The sequence below is a fragment of the Gossypium hirsutum genome, chromosome D09, assembly GCF_007990345.1.
Source record: "Gossypium hirsutum isolate 1008001.06 chromosome D09, Gossypium_hirsutum_v2.1, whole genome shotgun sequence".
Classification (NCBI taxonomy): Eukaryota; Viridiplantae; Streptophyta; class Magnoliopsida; order Malvales; family Malvaceae; genus Gossypium; species Gossypium hirsutum.
This window is the reverse complement of record NC_053445.1, coordinates 51,080,370-51,105,680: the sequence shown is the minus strand read 5'-3', so window position 1 is coordinate 51,105,680 and position 25,311 is coordinate 51,080,370. Positions and strand designations below refer to the sequence as shown.

General features: G+C 34.9%; 4 protein-coding genes across 5 annotated transcripts; 3 read left to right on the top strand and 1 right to left on the bottom strand.

The window, feature by feature from the left end:
- Positions 1 to 740: 740 nt before the first annotated feature.
- Positions 741 to 7,090, top strand: LOC107890552 (uncharacterized). 2 transcript variants are annotated; one of them, XM_016815036.2, is made up of 8 exons: positions 741 to 1,134; positions 1,209 to 1,423; positions 3,473 to 3,572; positions 3,912 to 3,977; positions 4,676 to 4,787; positions 5,540 to 5,622; positions 6,127 to 6,188; positions 6,720 to 7,090. In XM_016815036.2, the coding sequence occupies exons 2-8, from the start codon at positions 1,239 to 1,241 to the stop codon at positions 6,829 to 6,831; spliced, it is 720 nt and encodes a 239-aa protein (XP_016670525.1). In that variant the 5' UTR covers positions 741 to 1,134; positions 1,209 to 1,238; the 3' UTR covers positions 6,832 to 7,090. The 2 variants fall into 2 exon arrangements, with proteins under 2 accessions (XP_016670525.1, XP_016670524.1); XM_016815035.2 differs by having other exon boundaries at positions 777 to 1,134; positions 1,230 to 1,423.
- Positions 7,091 to 7,992: 902 nt separating this feature from the next.
- On the top strand, positions 7,993 to 9,524 carry LOC107890551 (60S ribosomal protein L38). The gene is made up of 3 exons (XM_016815034.2): positions 7,993 to 8,181; positions 8,743 to 8,926; positions 9,291 to 9,524. Exons 1-3 carry the CDS (start codon positions 8,179 to 8,181, stop codon positions 9,311 to 9,313), a joined length of 210 nt encoding a protein of 69 aa, XP_016670523.1. The 5' UTR covers positions 7,993 to 8,178; the 3' UTR covers positions 9,314 to 9,524.
- A 621-nt stretch (positions 9,525 to 10,145) lies between these two features.
- LOC107890550 (probable dolichyl pyrophosphate Man9GlcNAc2 alpha-1,3-glucosyltransferase) lies at positions 10,146 to 13,952 on the bottom strand. The gene is made up of 6 exons (XM_016815033.2): positions 13,297 to 13,952; positions 13,025 to 13,211; positions 12,829 to 12,936; positions 11,851 to 12,012; positions 10,858 to 11,110; positions 10,146 to 10,766 (listed from the first exon to the last, which is right to left on the bottom strand). The coding sequence occupies exons 1-6, from the start codon at positions 13,710 to 13,712 to the stop codon at positions 10,270 to 10,272; spliced, it is 1,623 nt and encodes a 540-aa protein (XP_016670522.2). The 5' UTR covers positions 13,713 to 13,952; the 3' UTR covers positions 10,146 to 10,269.
- Positions 13,953 to 20,608: 6,656 nt separating this feature from the next.
- On the top strand, positions 20,609 to 25,311 carry LOC107890549 (probable hydroxyacylglutathione hydrolase 2, chloroplastic). Its single transcript, XM_016815032.2, has 8 exons — positions 20,609 to 20,801; positions 21,712 to 21,894; positions 22,749 to 22,952; positions 23,315 to 23,438; positions 23,654 to 23,754; positions 24,076 to 24,150; positions 24,244 to 24,342; positions 24,862 to 25,311. Exons 1-8 carry the CDS (start codon positions 20,748 to 20,750, stop codon positions 25,006 to 25,008), a joined length of 987 nt encoding a protein of 328 aa, XP_016670521.2. The 5' UTR covers positions 20,609 to 20,747; the 3' UTR covers positions 25,009 to 25,311.

The window sequence follows — 25,311 nt, the reverse complement described above, 5'->3', positions numbered from 1 at the left end:
TGAGTATTATAGTGCACTTAGAGGCTAGGAAGTAAAAGGTTAACCGACTTCAGAGAGTTGGTGTAACATTAGTTGTAGATCCTAGGTCCTTTGTAATGGGTGTGTTGAGCTTATCGAATTTTCAACACATTTTATTATTCATTGTTAATTTTAAACACGAATTTGTATCCTAAATTTATATTTCCAAATGCATATGTATATGATAGAGTTTCTGATATGTATATATATATGAGAGGTTTTTTTTCTTTCTATTTTTGTATGAATATTTATATTTAGAATTAACATTGGACTTCATCATTTTAGCTCACCAATTATTCAAGTTTGTTGGTTGAGCAGTACCCAAAATAGTGACTGCCTAATGGTTTTTTTCTTCTCTTTTCTATATAAAAAAAATTAATAATTTTATTTAAACATGGATAATTCTCAAATTTCAAATCTTAAATTTAAGGGTTTAAAATTTAAAATTTAATATTTTAATATTTATTTATAATTAATTATTATTTAATTAGATTTAAATAATATTATTAATATTTATAAATTATTTTTTATTTTATCTAATGATGATATATATTATTATTAATCGATAATGTATGGGATTTACATCCAGAGACTAGATCAAATATTATATATATAATATATTTTCTAAAGGATAAAAATAGTCATTTAAGTGAAGAAGTCGGCTAATATAAAAATACTGGCAAAAAGAATATAAAATAATAAACAAATAAAATTCAAGAAAAAGATAATAATGAAATTAAAGAATTTAGATGTACTTTAAACTATGGAAACTTAAAATAAAAAACAAACCTTCTATTTCACCTTTCAAATCAAATTGATTTTGATTTGATTTCTCCTATGTTCAGTACATTATTCTCTGCTGAACCTTTTTCTCTCTCAATTGCTTTGTTCTCATCTTTATCTGCTGATATAAAAATTTCAAAATAGAAGAGCTCCCTTCAGTCTAATAACATCCCCTTACTCTTTTGATCTTTGAATTCTCTTCCATTTTTCACGATGTTTGATACTCTTTTCGGGTTTCTTTTTCTTTTTTCTTTTTAATCTGAGTTTTGTTTCTTTAATGGCGGGAACTCTTCATCTGGCGGGAAGGAATCAATTTTCTCATGTCTGACAATTGTGGGTTTTTTTTCCCTTCTTGTTTGTTTGATTCCATTGTAGTTTCTTTAAAACTTAAAAAATAAAAAAAATAGTGTGAAATTCTTTTTTTGAAGCTAAAATTGATGGCGTACCCACCGGGGAACCATCAACAAGAAGCGAATCACGCGCCGTCTTCTTTCAATGGAGTTCACTTGAATAACGGGAAACCTATACCCGAGACTTGGTGTCCCGGTTTGAAGCATAACCCTGGTATTTCCATGGATTGGACATTAGAAGAGCAAGCAATACTCGAAAATGGGTTACAAAAGTGAGTACTCTTTTTTGCTTTTTCTTTATTTTTTTGGTTGCATAGAATTTTGGGTGTTTGATGAAATTGTCTTTTTATAAATGTATGAAGTCTTTAATATAGATTTTGAATTTTTAAATGATAGAAATGCAAATTTTGTTGTTTTGAATGGTGGTTTCTTAGAACTGATTGCAAATGATATGTTCGGCAACAGTCTGCCAATATTGCAGTGCTTAAATTTTATATAGGCTAGGAAAAAAGTTAGTAGCCAATATGAATGGGAGCAACTTATTTATATATCCATCATTGTTCCTTGACTAAATACCATTTCAGAGATTTCACTTCAATGGTTTGAGTTGTTTTCTCTATTCTAAACTTACTAATTATAGTTGCAATCTGAGTATTCAAATGGTTGTAAGAGAGGGGTTTTAAATGCTGTTTAGAAATCTTATGCTTCTTAATGTAGTTCTTTTGTTGTGCCAAGATACCAAAGCTAAAATGAAATGTTATGCTTCGAAGCCAAAATCGCTGCATTTGAGTTGTCTTATTCTCTAATGTTTGGGATAGCGTTTGACTTCAATTATACTGAAACTTAGAGAATCGCCTTTCTTCGAAACTTGCAATGCATCGGTCCCATAAATGAAAAGATAAAATCTTTTCTGTATTTTTTGCATCTTTCTTAGTGTCCGGATGTATAATCAAATGGCTTACATGTCTTAAGCATCTTACTTCTTCCTAAGTATCGCTCTTGTATTTCATACTCATGGTATTCAAACTTTACCTGATCACATAAGAATGTTGTTCTCTTAAACTTTTATTTTCTTTTGTTGCATTTCTTTTCTTAACAGGTAGACTAAATTTAGTTACGGTTGAAAGCTGAAATTGGGATTTTTCTTTGAAGTTATGGAATTTGAGTTACAGTTAGTAAGGCCGATAACTTTACTACAATAATTTAGATTTTTTAATATAAATGTTATAAAAAATGAAGTTTTCTCTTGTGATTCGCCATCTTTTTCAATTTTCATTTATTTTGCTTCTTACTTCTCCTTTATTTTTCACTTGCTTCTTCCACTTTGCAATGGTTTCCCACATCGCATCCGCAATCCTGCCTTTTCAATACCCCTTATCTTCTTTACAACACCATTCTCATGACCCACCTTTTTTTCCTTCTTGGGATCTCCTATCTTTACCTATAAGGACGGGGAGGAAGGAAAAGAAAATAAAAGTAGTTTGTGATCTTATATTTTACTGATGCTTACCATTGGTTTCCTGGAGATATACAAAAGTTTGACATTGGATCTTAAGGTTTGAGAGTGGAGTTTACTAGTGCTGCTCGTGTTTGAACCCATTCTACCTTCAACCTTTTGTTGGCACTATAAACCCGGATATTTGCTAGTGAATATTGTAATGGGTTCCTTATTTTTATGTGTGTAGTTTGTTCTATTCCATACTTGGAGTCTCAATTGTTTTGCTAATTGGTGACATTAGGATTAGTAGAAATATGATATATGGTAGGATTTCTTTCAGTCAATTATTAGACAAAATTGGTGAGTGATTTTATATATTTAAATGTTGCTGATTTTATTCATTTTACAATATGTGTTCATTATAATTTAATCATTTCCCTTTTCTGTTTATTTTCATGAAAGGGTTGATTATGTTCCTCATCTGTGGTTAATTATAGAACCATTATTAGTTATAAGTGCATACTGGTATAGAGACAAATTTACCAAGTTTTTAATCAACCATGCCCAGTGAAGGTATTACTGGTGAGATGGGTATCTAAGTTTCTGGAGGGAGAAAAATAGATAGGGAGACAATAGTCCCTTTCCTCTCCTTCATTGTTTTATATTTTGTTTTTATTAACTAATACCAGATGATCTCTTTTGAGGATGCACTCAAACGTACTTATCCAGCCCATAATTTTTACTTATGTTATTCGATTGGTCTTCTATTCTTTTTCTTGTGTGCCAATTAATTGAGCTACTTTGCTTTGAATTTTTTGTGTTTTTTCCTTGAATTGAGTCCACCAATTTAATTTTTGTGGTGGTATCTTGGTATTTCTTGCAGACATGCATTAGAACTGAGTGTAACTCGTTACGCAAAGATAGCCCTGGAGTTACAGAATAAGACAGTACGGGATGTGGCTTTGCGTTGCAAATGGATGACTGTAAGCCTTACTGTTCTCATTTGTCTCTATTTAAACCCTATGTTGCTTGGATTCTTCATTTATTTTGAAGTACTTGTATACTATGGTCACACCTGAGTTTAAACCCGTCAGTTATTGTTTGCCAGAACTGTAGAATTTAGACTCATATATATAACCACACGAGGAACATATTTTGCATGTGGCTTTAGCATGCTGCTATATTTTGATGGTTTCATCTTAAATCTTCTTTAGAAGATGAAGCATTTATGCTTGTCAAAAGGATTTTATTCTGTATTTGCAGAGAATAATGTTTTTTATGCGTGTATCATACAAGCACCATCTGGTTTATACTTTATGCAGAAAAAGGAAAATAGCAAGAGAAGAAAGGAAGGACTCAATTTAGCCAGAAAAATTAAAGACAAGAGGGTATGTTTTACTGGTTCTCTCTTTCTCTGTGCAAAGTTGCACTAATTTGTGTTTTGGTTGCTCCTATGAGCCTTATTAGTTGGGTACTTTTAGAATTAATACAATTAGACATAAGCTAAAAGTAAATTCTCTCTTTTTGACGCTTGACATGCAGACAGTTCTCTGTTTATCTACTTCCCTTCTAAACATTCACATTAGAAGAGATGTGAATTACTGCTTTCATTCACACTCGAAACTCTCTTCTACACACAAGGTAGTGGAGGAAAGCTCCTCAGACCTTGGGACCATTTTTGATAGTGATTTTTGTTTTCCTTGGTAAGATGTTAGATGGAGATTAATTAGTTCCTGCTGCTATGCAGCTGTTTTTTGGTGGAATTTTGCTTGATTACCTTAGGTTCATGGGTATTGCATATGCTTGACTAAGGGATGCATTATCATACATTGTTGTCTTTTCATCATCTTTTCTTTGAGGCCTCTCTGTGGGGAACTTTGCATTGCACTGGTGCTTTGTCTGTTGATCAAAAGTCCCCTACTTTAGCTAACATTTAGACTTGGAATTTAAACTTAACCAAGTTCTTTCACAATTTCCTGTTCATAATAATATTTTGTTGCGTGCTAAGCAACAAGGCAATATTTATATTTCATGACCATTTTTGGACCAATGATACTTAGGAATATCTTTTGCTTTTCCTTTTCAGGAAAGAGTTTATCTTTCTGGAAATCATACTCATTTTGCTGCTCAACCTAATCTTCCAGCATGTCCAACCCCAATGATTCCTGTGGACTTTAATGATGGTATTTCATACACAGGTTGGATTTTATCTTTGAAGACTTTTAAGTAACTAATAATGGCTCAGTTTTTGTTTGCTTTTATGTGCAAGTTCGTTCTTTACTTCCTTAAAAGTCCCATCTGTTACCCCGAATTTTTAATTAATTTTACTGTAATCAAATGTTTTCTTTTTCATCAAGACTTAGTGTCATACTAGAAGAAGTTTTATATACATAGTCTTGTTGTAGAGAGATTGAGTCTTATATACAATTGTAATAAATTGTTTGCTTCTATAGTTGCATTCAATTTTTGGCATTTTCTCTGGATGATGTTTGGGTGGTATTAAATGTTTGTAGCTATCCGTCAAAGCTGTTGAAACTTTCAGGTCTAGAAAACAAGTTACTTTTGGAGGATTCGAACTGTGGGTGGTGAAACATAATTTCTTTCCTTCGTTTAGCCTGTGTCACTGGCGTTGTCCTGACTCGATCCCTTTGCCCTTTTTTGTCTCATTGTTTACTTAATAAGCTAAAAGTATCTATTCTTTTCTTGGAAACTTTGTTGTGTGGATGAATGTCAATTCTTTGCACAATGCAAGCAACTAAAATAGTGCAAAGAAGTAGCTGAAAATATTTATCGAATATAGTTTCTGTTCTATATCATTGGTTTTGCAAACAACGAAGATTAAGTCTAGTTCTATGGTTCCTGAAGTTCTGTGAGCATGAAAAGTCCCTTGTCTTCTGTGCTGTTATTATCAGAAAATTTAATTGAAAAGCTACATTATGCTGTTTCACAGCCATTGGCGGGGTGACAGGAGAACTTCTGGAGCAGAATGCTCAAGCCTTAAATCGGATATCTGAAAATATTGCGGCTCTCCAGGTGAAGTACTCATGTCATGAGTATATCAGTTTCCCTTTATTCTTCTATTTATTTGATTTTTGGTTCTTCAATGCTACATACCCTGACTCTTCATTTTTTTCATACCCTGACTCTTCATTTTTTTTCTTAAAATGCCTGTGTCCCCACCTATATCCAACCCATATGTGGACATAGGTATGAGGACGTGACCTTTCAAGGATCCTTGAAATACATGGAAAAATTTGAAAACTTTTGACATACCCAAGTCCAAGTAACATAGCTTGTACATACTATTACCAGTCCCATTACCTATAGTAATAAATATTCGAAGAGTCTCTTCTTCTAATATCTCCCTCTACCAGGACGGTAATGTTTTGGAGTTAGTATCAGAGGAATTGTAGTTGCAATGCGGAACATGTAAAAGTGGATAGAATTTCTGTTCATTTGTGTTGATTAACCCAAAGTTCTGTTCTGTTCAGCCTTGGTGGATCCCTAACAGAACTTGTCTCTTTTACCCTTTTCCAGTTACAGGAAAATATCGGTCTCTTCTGTCAAACTCGTGAAAATATTCTCAAAATCATAAACGTGTAAGTTCCAGTTTCCGCTAAGCATTCCTTTCTATAATAATTGAAATCTTTGTTATGTGTCACAAAAAAGAATAGAGTTCTTTTAACAATCGTCGAGTTTATGCACATTTTCCTTCTTGATGGTGATGATATATGATCATATCATTTAATACATTCTTTTTGCAACTGTCAAGTATTCTGATGCATAGGTTTTGGGCACATATAGGTGTATGGTAGAATTGGGATGCAGGTTTATCTTCATGCATGTTAGTTTATTTTACGCAATACTTTGTGTATTTATGACCGTTTTTCTTCACCTTATTGTCATACGATTGGATAGTATGCAGGTTTGCTTCTGTTTTTACGAATGGCAAATATATTCTTAACCATTAAATTATATTGTAAGCATAAATATTATTTGGGATTTCGGGTTATGTTGCTCTGACATTTTATTTTTCTAAAAATACCCTTGTTTGCCATCCATTTCCAGCCCATATGAATATGGGTATGAGGAGACGATTCTTATATGCTTCTACTAATTTACATTTGCAGATTGAATGACATGCCGGACGCAATGAGGCAGATGCCACAACTTCGGGAGAGAATAAGGGACAAGATGTTCAACTTCCTCCTTTCTCCTTCACCCCATCCTATGCAGTTGTGATCCACCTTTTGACTCGTTAAGTTTCTTGACATAGTTTCCCTTAAAACATGGCACGGTGTGGCCTTGCTGAACGAGAAAATTAGTCCATCGATGAGGTTAGCTCAGTTTTAGCGTTTAGGAAATTAGAAGACTTAGGATTGTGTTCTATTTGGCTTCTGAACTTAATAGTTTGATTGTTGGTTGATGCAGTAGAAGGTGATTTAGGGCTTGTATAGGGGATATTATGCATATACAATGAATTAGTAACATTTTTATTTTATTTCTTTGTGTTGGTATAGTTTTGAAATCTTTCTCTGTTTCTTCTCCTGTTTTTCTTATTTTCCTCTCCAACTCCGACGTCGACCCTTGAATTATTATCATTAAAAAAAATTATATTTTTAATATTTGTTAGTAATATACATTATTTAATATTCACATAAAAACTAAATCATATAAATATTTTTTTTAAAATGTTAGGTTACCTATACTTAGAATTATTAAATGTTAAATTGAAATTAATATAAATATTTTTAAAATAAAAATATAATTGGGTCAAAATGAGCTTCAATCAGCTATTAAAAAATATGGACAATTTAGGTAAAAATTTAAGCTCATATTTTGAAGTTAGGTAAGTATAATTTAATCTGGTCATATTCGCTTGACTAATAAAAATCTTTATTCAAGTTAGGTTAAAGTTTGGTTTAAAAATTTTTTTTAAGCTCTGAACTTAACCTAAGCTCATTTTATTGTATAGAAAATAATACCAAAATTTTGTTTATTTAAATTTAATTATATAAACTTATTTTTATAATTTTTATTATTTATAAACAGTAAAATGAGTTAAACCCGGCCGGTTTGAGATTGAAAAATATAAATCTAAATCTAATCCCAAACAAATTGAATTACCTAATTCATAAATATTTTTATCCATCACCACAACTCTTTAGCCTATTATCTCTGTAAGTTCGATATAAATAAGTATATTTATCTTTCTATTTTATTTCAATGAATCAAACATTTATTTTTATCTTTCTATTTTATTTCAATGAATCAAACATTTATTTTAATTAAACGAATTCCATTAAAAGGTAGAATAAAATCGAAGTTTATACTAATATAAATGAATTTTTATAAGTAAATTTAAATTAAAACAGATTTATTGTTAAATAATAATTTGAGTCGTGTTATGCCCTCGGACACGTATTGTAGTAAAATTATATATCCAAGGCCAAAACGGGCAATGCGAGGGGAAATATCTTCTAGGGTTTTGTCAGGAGATCCTATATTTTGTTGACTACCAAAGAATCTAAAGGTTCGGCGCCTGCTGGGTTTCAAACTGAAAAAAGTCTCCAAAACCTTCAATCCAAGATGGTTAATTTCATTTCTCACTTCAATTCTCTCTTTATATTTCTGAATTTGTTCTTCAGTTGATGCTCATTTCCCCCATTTTACGTTAATTGCTGATTATTACTTCGGATCCTTTTTCTTGTTTATGTTTATAGCTTTCCTACTGCTGTGTTTTTTTCCCCCTAATTGAAGTGGGATTGAACCTTTACAACTTATGAATGGTGTTGCTTAAAATATTGATTGGGTTTAGGGTTTATGCCCTAATAGTTCTAGGGATTGTAGAACTATGATAACTAGTAGTTTCCATTGACGGGGTTGCTTAAAATATTGATTGGGTTTAGGGTTTTGATTTTTGAGCTCTGGTTTTATAACTTTGATTCATCTGTAAAAATAACAATTTGTGTTTTTAGGACTTGTTCTTTTGAGTTGTTTATTTGCTACATTGTCACCTTTGTGTTTGTTCATTTGGAGGGTCTTATTACATCGAACATAAATTCTTGAATGAAAAATGAAGTCGGAGTAGAGGTGAAGCATTTTATGCTTGTGTGTGGTTATGATCTCTGATTCAGATGTTATGATGGACAGCCTAAGCAAATTCATGAGATCAAGGACTTCCTTCTCACTGCTAGAAGGAAAGATGCTCGCTCGGTAAAGATCAAGAAGAGCAAAGATGTAGTGAAGTTTAAGGTCCGTTGCTCCAAGTACTTGTACACACTTTGTGTGTCTGATGCTGAGAAAGCCGACAAGTTGAAGCAGTCCCTTCCTCCAGGTAGATAGATATGCATTATTGGAAGTAGTCTCTTGTTTTCTTGTTTCGATTGAACCAGCATGTTATAGAATTGAAAATGGAACGACTTACTGTTTCCATCTCAACATTCTTGGTCCTGACCATTCCCTTTGTTCTTTTCTTGATTGAACAAGCATGTTAGAAAATTGTAGATACATACGTAGTTGAAATGAAGTTGCCATTGCTGTCATACTTGCAACATTACAAGTTGTCCCAGTGTTCTTTCTTATCGTTCTTGCCCTTGACTATATCTTTCATTCTTAGTGTTGTTTCTATTCTAGTAACATCTCGATGTTCTGGGTCATTGGTGTTGACCATTACCTCTCATTCTTTTTCATGTTTGCAGGTTTGAGTGTCCAAGATCTGTGAAAATAGTGCTTCTCCAAGTCTGTTATTCAATTACTAGGCCAAGAAATCTGGATTTTGATTTATGGTTTTATTGTATTTCACGCCATTTGGTGTTTGGAGGATGTACTTTTTGATGTTCAATTAAACCTTGGCACTCTTTGAATTAATTGATTGGGAGATTGAACAAAAGTGATTATCTGTTGAATTCAATAATTTTCAAAATTTGCCATCATCTTTGTGTACGTTGCGGATGCTGCAAGTATAGTTTATTTTTTAATGTTAATTTTGTTTATAGATTAAGCACTACATCTAGACATGTTTAGATCAATGAATTCATCAAATCGAATGGTTAAACGAACTGTATCGAGGTTTTGCATGATTTCTATAAATCTAATATAATGACTGTTAACCGCTCCAACCCTTCTCTACAGAGTTATACTTTGGATCAAAACAACACTTCAATTAGTTTTCAGCCTTTCTATTAGCATACAATTTGTTGAAATCTCTAACTAAATCATTGGAGCTCAAAATTCCAGTTTAAAAATACACATTTAGGCATAAGAGGGCAAATAACAAAGAGGGCAAATAACAAAGAACTAAGACTAGAATTGTTGAAGAAATCAAACTATGAAGCAGCGTTACCTAGACTCATTTAGACATGAGGGCAAATAACATTATGCCGGTGTCAACAACAAGAGTTTAAGGAACCTTGTTGACACCCCAATGACCAAAAATTGAGACTGTTACTGTAATTCCGACTTGGTACCAAATAAAAATAACATTATGACGGCGCAAGTTTAGCCAGAGAACATCTAGTAAGAGACAAACATAAGTTCTGTATACTCGAAAGAAATTCATCAAGAAAGCATACATACATGCATGTATGTAAATCGTGATCATCAACCAAGAACTAACAAATCAATCTGCTGATACATCCCAGTAAAAATCAGTCTCATGAAGTTAATGTTAGTGCACAATCAAATAAGCTTCTTTTGTTTATCTTTTGATGTTAGGTGTTTCGATAACATCCATTGCTTTGAATTGAAGTAAAAAGTAAACAAGACAAACTGAGAGAAGCAGATAAGCATGATCACTGCTTCGAAAAGGAAAGGATACTTATTTGGAGGATGCATGGTTAGGTAAATAACATGCAGAATCAGAGAGCACAAACCAAGAAAGCCCATTAGAAGCGGGTGGAAAGTAATGGAAGTAATGAAATCCACACTTCTCTTGGTCTTTTGGGTATTGTCGAGAGTCTTGGAGCCGTGGCATCTTCCACTTGGCCCACAGGGTGCAAAATACACAAGGATAAAGAGAGCATAAAGAGCCATATACGCTAGAACCAGTTTGTCCCGGTGTAGAAGAGGAAACATAGAGAACATGGCGAAGTGTGTTAACCACAATATCGAGCGACTTTCTTCCAGGGCTAATAGGGTAAGAGGCAGAAGCGGAAGTAGAATAGATTTCTCATGCACTGCATATTTCAAGGACAAGTAGTGATTCTGAGAACTGGTACAAAAAAAAAAACAAGGCTAGAAGGATGAAAATCGAAAGGAAATACATACCTTGAAATGAGAACAAGTAGAACGAGAAAGAAGTATTAAGCAACGCATAGAGAAAACCCTTACTGCTCGGAGCAAGGATTTGTTGAACCATTGAGGGTAGACATGTTATAAGGGTTGCAGCAAGGCTAAAAATCCTCAATGATTGTGTAGAATATAACTTTTTCCATTTCACAAGCACTGAACTGGTGCACCAAAAATTAGCCACGTAATCCTCGTATATCCCTCTCTCAAATGGTGCAAGACGAGATAGAACCTGCAACAGGCAAACATATTAGAGGAAGTCACAGTGGCATTCTTAAACGACTAAAATACCTCAATTTCTTAAGAACCAGTGAGAAAATTTTCTTTCAACAAAATGGAAGCTACTTGCAGGCACCAGCTTAGCAGCAGTGGCGTGTCAGTAACTCGGTATTCAATCCTATAAATATGATGTGTCAACTCTGGTAAAATGGAATATAACAAATTATTGGGTGTTGGAAATTTTTCTATCCATCGTGATGGGAATTATTCATGAGTTTCATTTAGTCCTCAAGCAATTATACTCTCCAGACAAGATTATTAGCATATGAGATACTTTCATGGGTGAATCTCAAGGAGAGGATAATGCCCTTGGCTGCTTTTTGTCTTGAGTTCCAATATCATTTAAAAGATAGCTCCACACCAACTAGATGCAATATGATTAAATATTCAGAAGCATCTGGCCTCTTGTTTGACAAAAAGATTAACAACTGATATAGTTACTAATCGTAAATAAATCCCATAAGTAAATGTATATTCAATAAAAAAAATATAAAAGGTAATTAACATAGGGCTGTCTATTTCTCTAGCAAGCATGAATTCTTCATATATAAGAAGAGAACTGGAAAAGAGAAGCTCTATTAAAAATAATAATAAAAGCAAGCTATAAAAGAACAGAAAGCTAACTAGGGAGTAAAGAAATTTAGAGAGAGAACAAGAAGGAAAAAGATAAAAGGATTTTATTCGGCCACTTACAGCCAAAGCAGCATCTTTCGACTGAAGATATGGCCACCAGACGACAGCAAATGTTCCTATAACCATCAATCCCAGTTTTGTCACCTCGAGCAGTGGATTCTTTTTCCTCAGGCATTTACCCAATAGATAGCCAAAAAAGGCGGGTGCAAAATATGCACTCATCTGGAAAACATAAAAACATAGGAAGACCCATATTAAAATTCTAATCCTGAATATATCAACAAATAAACATCTTACATAGCACAAATAACAAATAAATTTCAGATTTTTTTGTCATCTGATTTTGGTTCAATGGTACACATAAAACTTTTATTTTGAGTCAATTGTACACATTATTTTCATGTTAGATAAAAATAAGTGTTTGTAAAGCAATATGTAACTGTGGCTGTGCTATGTCCACAACAATGTTAATGCTTTGAGAAATTTGAAAATCAAAATCTCTTCTATACAATTACACAAGATCAACGTTCACGTATCACATTGCATATTGGACTTTAGGGCTACAATTTGAAATAAATCAAAATCTCATGTATACTATTTTCTTCTTTTCTACAAATTAGGACTTTAGGGCTATAATTGATACTTGATGTTTCTATTAAGGTTCAGTTGAGTTATAAATATGCCAAGTTCTAATAGTTTTAAGGGCTTTTGACGAATGAAAGATTGATATTTCTGAAAATTGAGTTTTGAGTTACTTGTTCTCTATGGTACTGAGACTCATGTGAGTGCCAGATACGAGTATGTGTCCAATACAGCTATGTTCATTCTTTTAGATTTTTCCACATATTTGGATGTCTTTATAGGTCATATCCCCCTATCCATGTTTGAAAAAAGTGTTGGACTCTAGTACTAGCTTGTCCTACAACAATAAACAGTCCACGAATGCAGTAAATCACACATCTGATCAAACAGTTCTCAAATCCGAAGAAAACCTGAAAACTTAAAATTTTGCAAAACAATAGCTAAACCATAAATTACCTGTTTATGGTTGAGAGCAAGACAATATAGCACGGAAGCCACAAGATCCTTTTGAGAGAGTGCTGCAGCAATGGCAGCTATGGTAAGACCCAAGCTGATACAATTGTACTGCAAAAGGAACCAAGCAAATATCAAGACCCAATATAATTGTTCATAATTTAGTGGAAGTAGACTGGAAAAAAGGGCTTGAAAGTACCTGAAAATGACCGTGATCGATTAAGATCAGGCATGGGTTCAGTAGAATCATTGCAATGTGCCAAGCTACATCGCTGTTTTGGCCCATGCCAAACCGCATCGAACGATACACCAACACAAAATAAAGAACTGCCGGGAAGAATATCAGCACATCAGAAGATAAAACAGTCCATCTCATTAGCAATTTCCTGCAAATACGTGCCCAAACACCACAGTCAAATGCCTACAAATTGAAAATCTACAAACCTAAACGTAGAAACAATGAAAACCCACCCAAGATAAGATTCATAGCCTCGTGAAGTGAAGAGTGCAACGGAGTCGGGATCGAAGGTTTTAAGGAAAACCCCATGAACGTAACTCTGGTAAGCAGTTAATGGCGGATAATCAAGACCCCAATAAGAAAGATCGTTAACACTACTGTTGCGATACCAATCTTTTGGTGGAAGATTAAGAGTGATCTCCATCCAATGCCTCTGCGCCTCATAATCACCGAACTTGGGCGGAGTACGGGCACCGGAATATGGGTGAAGACCAACGGCGACGCGTACCAATAGCGCGAAAAGGGATATACAAAGGAAGGAGGGTCTGATCCCTTCTTGAACTAACCACCACCAAGGATCATCATCTTGACCATCGTTGACCTTATCTTTAACCTTTTTGACTTTTTTCATTTCTCCTTTTTTCTTCATTCTTGTGCCGTAAAGTTCATTCCGTCAGGAAAACTTCGTCGGGAGCTGCCGCTGGCGGTGGCGAGTATGGATCTGGACTCGAGCGAGGTTAGCCCTTTAAGGGTCTATATTTTTACAATACACATTTAAATTTTAAGCCTCGTTTACAAGTATGAAATCCATTTGAATATTGATACGAATGAAATGAATTGTAAAAAATAAAAATGCGTAAACTAAATTGTTGGGACCTATAAATAATTTGGCTTAATCCAAAAAAAAACCCAAATTTTTTACTTAAACGGTTGGTAACGGAAAGGGCAATTTGGGGTTTTTCTTGGATTAATTCAAAAAGTTTTAAAATGTTGAGACTTAATTTTTTTCTTAATTTTCTAAGTACTCAGTACCAATTTGGGAGCATATATTAAATTCAAGAAATTAAAAATATAAAATAGCTCAAAAAGTAAAAAAAAAAAAGGGACTAGTGTAGTTTGCACTAAAATTTTTGTCTAAAATAATGATATAACGTGTCACTTTAACTTGTTGTTATATTGTTAATTACGATTAATAGCCCAACTATTTAAATGCAATAAATTGATAATATTAGTGACTATATCGTCACCTACTTAGAAATCATATCATAACTTTTTTAAAATTTAATATTCAAAATATAATTTAAATTATACAAAGTATTACACATAAAATAAAATATATAATAATATAATACTAGGTAAACACTAATAAATATATTAAGTTGTATATTTAAATATTTAATAAAAACATTTAAAATACAAAATTAAAATATAATATATTTAGATAAAAAACAAATTAGTACAAATGGATTAAAAATATGAGTGAACTTAAGTAAAACTTTAGAATATGGGATCAAGCCAAGTTTAATCAAACATAAAGTGTACAAATATTTTTCGTGGGCATACTCTTCTAAGTTTATGGACACTTCTATTGTCAATAAAATAAAATAAAAATTCTCTCAAGTTTAACATGAAGTAAAATCTTTTTTAATTATTTTATTACTATTTATTATTATAAACATGTTGCGAAGTTTTTATAAGATGATAATCTATTTAAATATAATAAATGTGCGAATATTTGGTATATTGATAATATAAATTTTTTTATTTTATAAATAATTTTATAATTTTGACATGAGTTTTTTTTAAATATTTGGTATTAAGTAAGTCTGCCGTATTGGCACGTTTCTTTGTCTGCCGTATTTTGGCACGTTTCTTTGTTTTTCTGGTTCAGGTTTCTTCTTCGGTGTTTTGGTCAGATTTCACTGGGGGCTTTACATCCAATTTCATTTCTCTGTTCGTTTTGTCGGCGTATGGTGGTAGGGATGGAGGATGCGTTGGAAAATTTGAGGTTATTGGACGATGAGGAGGAAGCACTTCAAGAGCATGATGGAGCGTTGGTTTGTGTTCATCAACTTTGTTTGGTGGGTCGTTGCCTAACTGATAGTGTCGTTCATTTTCTGTCATTGCGCAACACAATGGCGGATCTTTGGCATCCCATAGGAGGGATTTGCATAACGGAGATTGGGGAAAAACGATACCTTTTTCAGTTTTTTCATGAGGTGGATATTGAAAGAGTTGTTGTGGGAATTCCATGGTTTTTTAATAACCATTTAATAATTTTACAAAGGGTTCCAATTGGGGTAAACCCTGTGGTGATGGAGTTAAACCATACGGAATTTTGGTTACAGGTTCATGATTTGCCTCCGGGGTTGATGAGTGTGTCGATGGCAAAACAATTTGGTGATTTTTGTGGAAAATTTCTTGAGTATGACACGTCCATTCCGACTTTGGGGATTCAGAATTATTTACGCATACGTGTTTGTTTAAATGTTGCCGCCCCTTTGAAGCGTAAAAAGAAAGTTTTGATTGGTAAATTTATGGTTGTTTATGCCCGGTTTAAATATGAGAAGTTAAGTTTGTTCTGTTTTATTTGTGGAAAGTTGGGGCATGGGGAGAGCTACTGTCCTCTTCGGCTATCTATTGATCCTTCAAAAATTGTTTTTGGTTGGGACCTATCGATACGTGCGGTGGCTAGAAATCGGAGTAGGGTGGCGAGCAGGTGGCTTCGAGCAGCGGATGGGTCACCGAGCAATGATGAAAATTGGGCAGGCTTTACTCAGGGTAATTTGGGATCTGTACATAGTCGGGGTGTGGATAATTTAAATAAAGGAAGTGATGGGTGTATTGATGCTGTAAATTCAGTAGAAGTCGCTTGTGGGCCTATGGAGTTGGTTTCAATGGAGGAAAATGTTTCAATTATGTTGACTGATGGTAAAAAGAGACAGAGAACAGTGGAGAATTCATGTGTCCTTGTGGATGCGAATGTGGGAGCAGGATCAATGGATGTTTCGGCTAGCTCTACGGGTCAGAGCAGCCGGGCTCAATGAGAATCTTAAGCTGGAATGTTCGTGGTTTGGGGAGACCACGAACAGTTGCTAGGCTCAAAAACAAGCTAAGAGCCATTAATCCCCGTATTTTGTTTCTTATGGAGACAAAATTGAGTTAAAAAAAATGGAGTTAGTTAGATTAAAGTTTGGGTTTGAGAATGGAATTGATGTTGGCGCATTTGGTACAAGAGGTGGGTTGTCATTGGGCTGGAAAGGGAATACTTTGATTCAACTTAAAAGGTTTTCCTGTTTTCACATTGATGTTGAGGTCCAAGATACTGATTGTGGTGTTAATTGGCGGTTAACGGGGTTTTATGGACATCCGGATGTAAGGCATAGAGAAGGTTCGTGGGATTTGCTTCGTCAATTGAATTATGATTCGACCATGCCTTGGGTGGTCTTAGGGGATTTCAATGAAATTACAAGTTCTTTTGAAAAAAAGGGAGGTCGACTCAGATCGAACCGACAAATGGGGGATTTTCGTAGAGCCCTTGATGACTGTAGTCTTAATGATTTAGGTTTCGTTGGTCGATGGTTTACATGGGAACGAGGACGGTTTGCTTCATCAAATATAAGGGAACGTCTGGATCGTGGGGTTGCATCTCTTAATTGGGTAAATCTTTTTCTGGGATATCGCCTTGAACATTTGAGTCACTCTTTCTCAGATCATTGTCCTCTTCTTTTGGATACGATGGGGTGGTATGGAATCATCAAAGCAGTCGTATGAAGCAGTTTAGATTTGAGGCTAAGTGGTGTTTAGATAGTTCGTTTGAAGGATTGGTTAGAAGATGGTGGGAAGAAGATTCTGATGGTGTGTTGAATAAATTGGAGAAAATGGGTCGTCAAATGGTGAAGTGGAGCAAGCTCAATAGTAGTAATAAGAGGAGAAACCGATTTGTGTTTGAAGATAGATTATCTAATCTTTATAATCAAGACCCTTCTGATGAGATTCTAGCAGAGATTATGGAGGTCCAATTAGGACTCAATCTGGAAGCTGATAAGGAAGAATTATACTGGGCACAACGTGCCCGTGTTAATTGGCTGCAAAATGGGGATCGAAATACTAGCTTTTTTCACAAAGTTGCCGTACAACGACATTTTCGTGGTAAGATTTCAGAATTGGAAGATGCTGCTGGTAGGAGGACTACTTCCTCTAAGGAATTTTTACAGATTGCAACTGACTATTTTGGTAAGCTTTTTTCTGCATCTGAAGGTGGTTCGGATGAGCACTTATTTGGCTTAGTTGAAAGAAAGGTTACTGATCGAATGAATGAAAGGTTACTTAAACAATTTACGGAGGAGGAGATTGTAAATGCTATCAAATCATTGGCACATTTAAAAGCTCCTGGAGTGGATGGTTTTCCGGCTCTTTTCTTCCAGCGGTATTGGCATATTATTGGTTCTGAAGTTTCCCAATTTTGTTTATCTGTTCTGCACGGTCATTCTAATATAGGTGATATCAACAAAACGCGCATAATTTTGATTCCTAAGGTTGATAAGCCGAAGAATATGTCGCATTTCAGACCTATAAGCCTTTGTACTATTATTTATAAAATCATTGCGAAGGTATTGGTTTTACGTATGAGTGATTTGCTGGGGCCCTGTATTCATGAAAGCCAAGGGGCTTTTATCCCAGGTAGGCTTATTTCTGATAATGTATTGGTTGCATATGAGATACTTCATTCTTTAAAAATGAAGAGGAGAGGCAAGAAAGGTAATTTTGCGCTTAAGCTCGATATGAGCAAAGCTTATGATAGAGAGGAATGGGATTATTTGGCGGGAATGATGAAACATTTGGGTTTTCATTGAATTGGATTACCCTCATTATGCGGTGTGTCTGTTCTGTTACATATTCTGTTAGCCTTAATGGAACTGTTAGTGATTGGTTTTCACCTTCTAGAGGACTTCGGCAAGGGGATCCTCTTAGTCCTTACCTATTCTTAATTTGTACAGAAGGGTTTTCTCTGCTTCTTCAAGATGCGAAAGTCAAAGGAAAGATGATGAGGGCACCTATAGGTAGAGAGAAGTTTTCGGTTAACCATTTATTCTTTGCCGATGATTGTATTCTGTTTGGTGATGCAACTCGTGAGGGTGCTGAGTTGGTTCGGGACATTATCCAAGAGTATGAAGTGGTTTCAGGCCAGAGAGTGAATTTTGACAAATCTCTCACATATTTTGGTGCTAATGTTGCTTCTGACCTTCAGGAGGAGATTATTGATCTGTTAGGGGCCCGCTTGGCTTCTAATCTTGAAAAGTACCTTGGTTTGCCTATGATGGTGGGGAGACGGAAAAAATGGGCTTTTGCTCATTTTATGGATCGTTTTAGGAAGCGTGTCGAAGGATGGAGTATGCGCTATTTGTCAATGGGGGGTAAGGAGGTTTTTATAAAATCAGTTTTACAGGCAATGTCAATCTATGCCATGCAATGTTTTCAGCTGCCAAAGACGTTATGTTGTAAACTTGAAGGTATTATGAATCGTTTTTGGTGGTCGAATAATAAAAAATCAAAGGGTATCCATTGGAGTACTTGGGATGTGTTGTGTAAACCAAAATATTTAGGAGGTTTGGGGTTTAAAAATCTATTTTTATTTAATAAGGCCTTATTGGCAAAGCAGGTGTGGCGCATTTTATCCCAGTCTCAGTGTCTGTTAGCTAAGGTTTTAAAAGCCCGTTATTTTCCTTTTTCTGATATTTTAACTGCAAAGGTTGGTTCTTACCCTTCCTTTACCTGGAGGAGTATCTGCAGTGCTCGGGAGCTGATTGGAGAGGGGATTTTATGGCGAGTGGGTAATGGTGATCGTGTCAACATCTGGAATGATCCTTGGTTACCTGGAAGAGAAAATAACAGAATTCCGATTCAAAAAATTTGGCCTGCCTGGACAACGGTTAATCAACTTTTTAGTATTGGGAACAGTACCTGGAACAGAGAGTTGGTCCATAAGTTAGTGGATGTCGATACAGCAAATCGTATTTTTTCTATTCCAATTTCTGAACAGAGACCGGAGGATGTACTGGTTTGGAAGCATGAAGGTTCAGGTGAGTTTACTGTTAGGAGTGGTTACCGGGTTCTCTTTACAGAAAGGTTACAGAATGTTTTGTCCAATAGCAATGAGGACTACAAATGTTTTTATACTAATTTATGGGCTTTGAACATCCCTAGTAAAATTAAAATACATGTTTGGAGGGTGTTTAATAATCTGGTGCCTCATTATGGGAATCTGAATCGTCGAACTTTGTGTGTGGAGACTGCGTGCCCGCTGTGTAAGGAGGTGTTGGAGGACACTGAGCATTTGCTGTGGTCCTGTGGGGTTCTGCGGAGTGTGTGGACTTCGTTGCAAATCAAACTCCCTCATTTTGATGCTTCGCTGGATTATAAAAATTGTTTTGTTAGTACATTTCTTGCAGAAGATGGTCGACAAAGAAGACTCATTTCAATCTCTTTATGGTGTCTTTGGTATCATAGAAACAAGTTGGTCCATGAAGGGGTTAAGTTCTCAATGTCAAAGGTATTGGGATTCATTAGGGGTATGACCATGATACTTGGTTAGTTAACAAGAATCCTCTTTTATCTTCTGGTTGTCGGGGCAAGGATATTTGGAGGCCTCCTGAATCTGATATTATCAAGCTTAATTTTGATGCGTCTTATTTACCGGAGAAGAAGATTGCTATAACAGCAGTATTAGCCAGAGATAGTAGAGGAAAGGTTGCAGGGACTGATACTTATCTGTTTGAGGAGGTTGGTGATGCTTTTGTGGCAGAAGCACGAGCTTGCGAAAGGGCGTTGCTATTCGCGCGTATGATGGGCTTTCGGCGTCTGATCGTGGAAGGTGACTCTTTAACAGTCATTAAATCTATTATGAAAAAAGAGGAAGACAGATCGGTTCTTAGGCCGATTACTTTTCATATTCAGTGTTTACAACAATTGTTTGAAGAAGTCACTTACATTTATGTGCCTCGGACGATTAATAGGGCGGCTCACATTTTGGCGATGGAAGGACGGAGAAGAGGAATATGCGGGAACTGGATTGCAGGTATTCCGGATTCTGTGAAGTTGGTGGTGGAGAATGACTGGTTGTGTTGGATTCAGAGGAACTGAGTTTTGTTTGTTCGCTTTGAGGATGGAGAAGGTTCATTGAATCTCCATTTTTTAGATTGCAAAGTGACGTTTGCTCTTGGTTGCATGTTACAGTGGCAGGTGTTGAGGAGAGCTGGTTGGCTGATATTGGATGTTGAAACGGTGCTTCTGCAGGCTCATGGGGTTTCTTTTGCTTTAATTTTGTTTGTTAATTTCTAGGTCTCATTTATTTTTCTGCTGGACAACTGGTCTATTTAGTTTGTCGTTTACTTTGCTGTTTGTTGGTTACTTTTCAGTTCCATTTTCTTGAGCCTAATTAATAAATATCAGCTTATTTTTTTGACAAAAAAAAAGTTTTATTTATTTTTATAGAATTTCCATAATAATAATAATAATAATAAAACCCATACAATATCAATATTCAAAGGCAAATCTAACCACCCAGTCACCCAAAATAAAACTCGCGCATTATTGAGTGACAGCCCATAAATACACGTACTTTCTCTCACTACTGAGTAAACTTTCTGGAAAAGGAGAACCCATTTTAGAGAGAGAAACTGATATGCAAATGCTCTGTAAAGCTTCTTCTGCTGTCGCCTCCTTTCCTTGTTCCAGGGTTTGCTTTCTCTCCTTCCTTTTTCTTGGATTTTCTTTTTCCTCTGCTTTTTTATGAGGCAAGTTTGCGTTTTATTATGTTCAATTTGTAAATTATTTCTTTGTTTTTGGCGAGAGAAATGAAAATATAGTGGTAAAGATCTGATTTTTGCTTCTAGCCCATCTAGGAAAATGACAATTCTTGCTGTGGCTAATTCAGGAAATGGGTATATTTGTTTTTGTTTTTTTTTTTTCATTTTTCTTTATTTTCCGTCTTCATATGGCCTAGAGTTAGTCTTAGTTTTGCTTAATAGGAAGTCTGAGTTTTGGCTTTGTATTATGTAATTATATTACAATTTTAACTATCTTTTCTTTGTTTCATTTCATCTTCCAAAATTTAGACATGTTTTCCTATAGTTTTACCTTAATAAGAACGATTTAAACTTGTTTTTGAAAAAGATAGCAAATTATTTTATCACCACATTTTTATATGAATCTTGTCTTGCTTGTCTTGAAATGGTGTATGCAAATGGGTGTTATTTTCAGTATAGTTTATTTGGCTTGTTTTGGAGTTTTGGTTTTCTGGATTATATGGTATGAATTGTTTCCAACAACTCATAAAAGTAAAGCATCGACTTCGAGATGAACTCGAACAGTTGAACTTGTTGCTTTGTCCATATATATATTTAAGTAGTGTATGCTGATATGAACTATTTGAAATCATTTACTGCAGAGTAGTACTATGTATTAATGAGAAATGATTGGTGGTTTACAATCTGGTTAATAGTTCCAAATCGCTTTTTTGTGATATTTTATTACTATTTTCTGCAGAGCTTCTCTGAAATCCATTGATTTTTATTGTGGGAACTTTTTCTTACATATATGTTGGTTTATGGTATTTAAGTTTGAAAGCCTGTTTTGTGATGTTTTAGGTGAGGAGTGGACAGTGTTTGTGGCCAGGCATGAGACAGCTTTGCCTTAGGAAGGGTCTTGTGTATGGCTTTATGCGGTTTTTATCAACACCCTTCAAAACCTTGCGTGGAGCAAGTCGGTCTCTTAGGGTTGCAGAATTTTGCAGTGTTTCAAACATGTCTTCCTCTTTACAAATTGAACTGGTGAGTGCACTGCTTTCCATCTTTCTCAGTTTTGAATGTGCAGTTTTAATCATTTTCACCTTTTTCTCCCTTTCTGGTGCCATCCTTGTGTTATTTTTTTAGATCTTCTGCCATTGTTAACAAGGATGCCTTCAAACTTAGCTTTTATGAGCAAAATAGTTCAGTTCACATTTTCTTAGGACCCCGCTCCTTGATCTATTAGGTTCAGTGTCTTCATTCTCGCTGATTGTTTTGAATACTTAGATATTCATTTGAATAGCGAAACATCAAATTTAAGGTATTTAGTTGGTCATCATCATTCAAATGATTAAGATGACATCAGAGTTCAAATGGTGAAATGACAATGTGTAAAATATGAAATTTAAGGTACATCCATTCTCTTATTAATTATTTTCAAATTCTTAAGACCGTTTCAGTTGGAATAGTGGAAAAAAAGGAATTTGCCAAATGAAATTCAGAGGTACTTAATCTCTTATATCCATGTTTGGATATGGGTGCCAAAAATGAGAAGTGGGAGCATCAGATAGGTGGTATCAATGGGCCCCTGCTGAAGTAGCTTGATACCTTTACCAACCGAGGCCTATAATTTGTTAAACCAAGCTGCCAGGTATTAGAGTTTGTTTCTTTAAGGGACTTAAACTGTGTAGTGTATTACTCCTGGGTTTGAGCTGATAGAGTGATACTGAATCTCATGCTCGATTTCCTAGATTCTGCTGTTGGAGTAACTTTGTTTATGCTTATAACTTGAAATGGAAGTTCTTCAATTTGTTGTTGTTGAAGGTTATAATAACTGATTTCATATACATTACCCATATATTAGATACGAACCTTTAGCTTACGGTTATTTTTGTTAGGTACCATGTCTCAGAGACAATTATGCATATCTTTTACATGATGCGGACACAGGCACTGTTGGAGTTGTTGATCCTTCAGAAGCTGTGCCAATTATTGATGCTTTGAGTCGGAAAAACTGGAATTTGACTTATATATTGAATACCCACCACCATCATGATCACACTGGTGGGAACGCGGTGTTAAAAGCAAGATATGGTGCAAAGGTATGAAAATGTCATCTCCTTGTAACTTTTCTATCACCTTTTCAGCTCATGTCAGATGAGTAATTTCCTTTCAAAGGAACATTTAAATGGAATAACCATGTGTAGTCTAATAGGGTTTTTGTATCTTTCTCGTAATGATGGGTATGTTGCTCTGATTATCTTTCAAGCACTGGCAATTGTCCCCGACACATATTCAAATAGGGTATAGGTATATATGACCCTCGAAGGACCCTCCAAATACATTAAGAAAACTTTTTTTTTTTTTAAAATTACATTCTAGTGTCAAACACTTACCTGTATCTAACATCACACCCATTTCTGGGAATAGATAATGACCTATAATAATGTTCTTCTTCTTGTAGGTGATTGGTTCAGGAATAGACAAAGATAGGATTCCTGGAATCGATATTGTTCTAAAAGATGGGGACAAGTGGATGTTTGCAGGTCATGAGGTGCGCGTTATTGAAACTCCTGGCCATACCCGAGGTTTGATTCATTAGTCTTTTCCATCGAAAATTGTTGAATTCAATATTTTTCATTATTTCAAAATTCAATGCAATAACACTTGAATTTAGAATTAAGAAAAGTCAGTCTTGGTTGTGCAAGCTTTGTGGTTGTTTATTCCTTTGAACCCCCTTTCGTAATTATTACTATTATTATTATTGTTGTTGTTGTTGTTAAACTGAAAAAGTGTCATACAGGCCATATTAGCTTCTATTTTACGGGTTCTGGAGCAATATTTACTGGAGACACTTTATTCAGCTTATCATGTGGCAAGCTTTTTGAAGGAACTCCAGAGCAGGTAATTTAGCTTCTATCATGTATTATCTCTTAGTTGACAACTATGCTATTGCTACTCAGACTCGGGTTTGAGCTTCGGATATGCGTATGTGTCCGACATAGTATATTCAGCTTTTTAAAGTTTTTCCATGTATTCAAGAAAAATGAATAGTTGGAGCAAAATAACTTTTGAACATTAGTTCCTTTACTATTGAAGGTTCATGAAGTTAAAATTATTTCCAAATTAATGTAAAATTTGAGTAACATATTGTGATCTTTATATTAGCGCAAATCTTCTTCATTGTTCTTGATAGTATCGTGATGGCTGAATTCTGTTCCACAGATGCATTCTTCCCTTCAGAGGATCATGTCTTTGCCTGATGTTACAAATGTATATTGTGGTCATGAATATACTTTGGTCAGTCTATTTAATTTTTGGGACCAACCACTTAATTTCCCCCAAATTGGCATTCTGAAAAGCACTAACCAATATATGTACCCATTTTGGCAGAGTAATTCAAAATTTGCATTATCTATAGAACCCAAGAACGAGGCACTTAGGTCGTATGCGGCCCATGTAGCTCAACTTCGCAATAAAGGATTGCCTACGGTAATTTCTGGGTTTAACATCAAATTTATGGTCCAACTGTTAATTTTATGTTCTTGTTATGATTCATCCAAGGATTAGATCATGAAATTTGTCAATAAATGACCATTATTTTGTTTGACTGAGCTTGGGGCCATTCTTTTGTTGTACTTTTTCTTCCATGCACAGACATAAACGGCTTTTGCACTTGCTATCTATACATTTGGATGCATGTTGTACATACTTTACACCATATTTGACTGAGAACACGTCGTGAATCATGTTTTTTCTTGTTGTCTTTGACGTAGGACAGTTTGTTGGTTTGACCACAGTTTGGTTATTTTGATATGAGCAATATTTCCCTATTTGATTTGTCCGTGTCGTATACATTTTTCTTGATTTAACATATTATGGAACTGTACTGCGCCGTAGTTCGACTCCATCTGTACGAGCTTGGCAGCAAGCACCCATTTTGTCGATGCTGTTGCTGCATATTCAATCTAAATTTTGTATGATAAGTTGATTATCAACTTGCTGTTTCAGATTCCGACTACGTTAAAGACAGAGAAGGCATGCAATCCCTTCCTTCGGACGTCAAGTACAGAAATCCGGCAGGCATTAGATATTCCAGCCACCATGAATGAAGCAGAAGCCTTGGGTGTCATCCGTCGAGCAAAGGACAATTTCTAGGATTACTTTTGGGGTTAATACAAAAATTGGTCCCCGAATGCAATCCGGTAAATCCGATCCCTCAACATATATTATTTTAGCTACGAATGAGTTAGTTCTGTTACATAAAATACTGATGTGACATAATTGATCAATATTAAATTGTGATTTTAGTATTAGTTGATCATGTCACGTTAGTATTTTATGTTTTGTTTTTTAAGTGTATAGTTTAGGGATCAATTTACGGAATACCCTTTAGTTATACTCGGTTCCTCTTTGTGTATAGGTTATGTAATAAAAATCTTTGAATGTTTAGCATGTCAA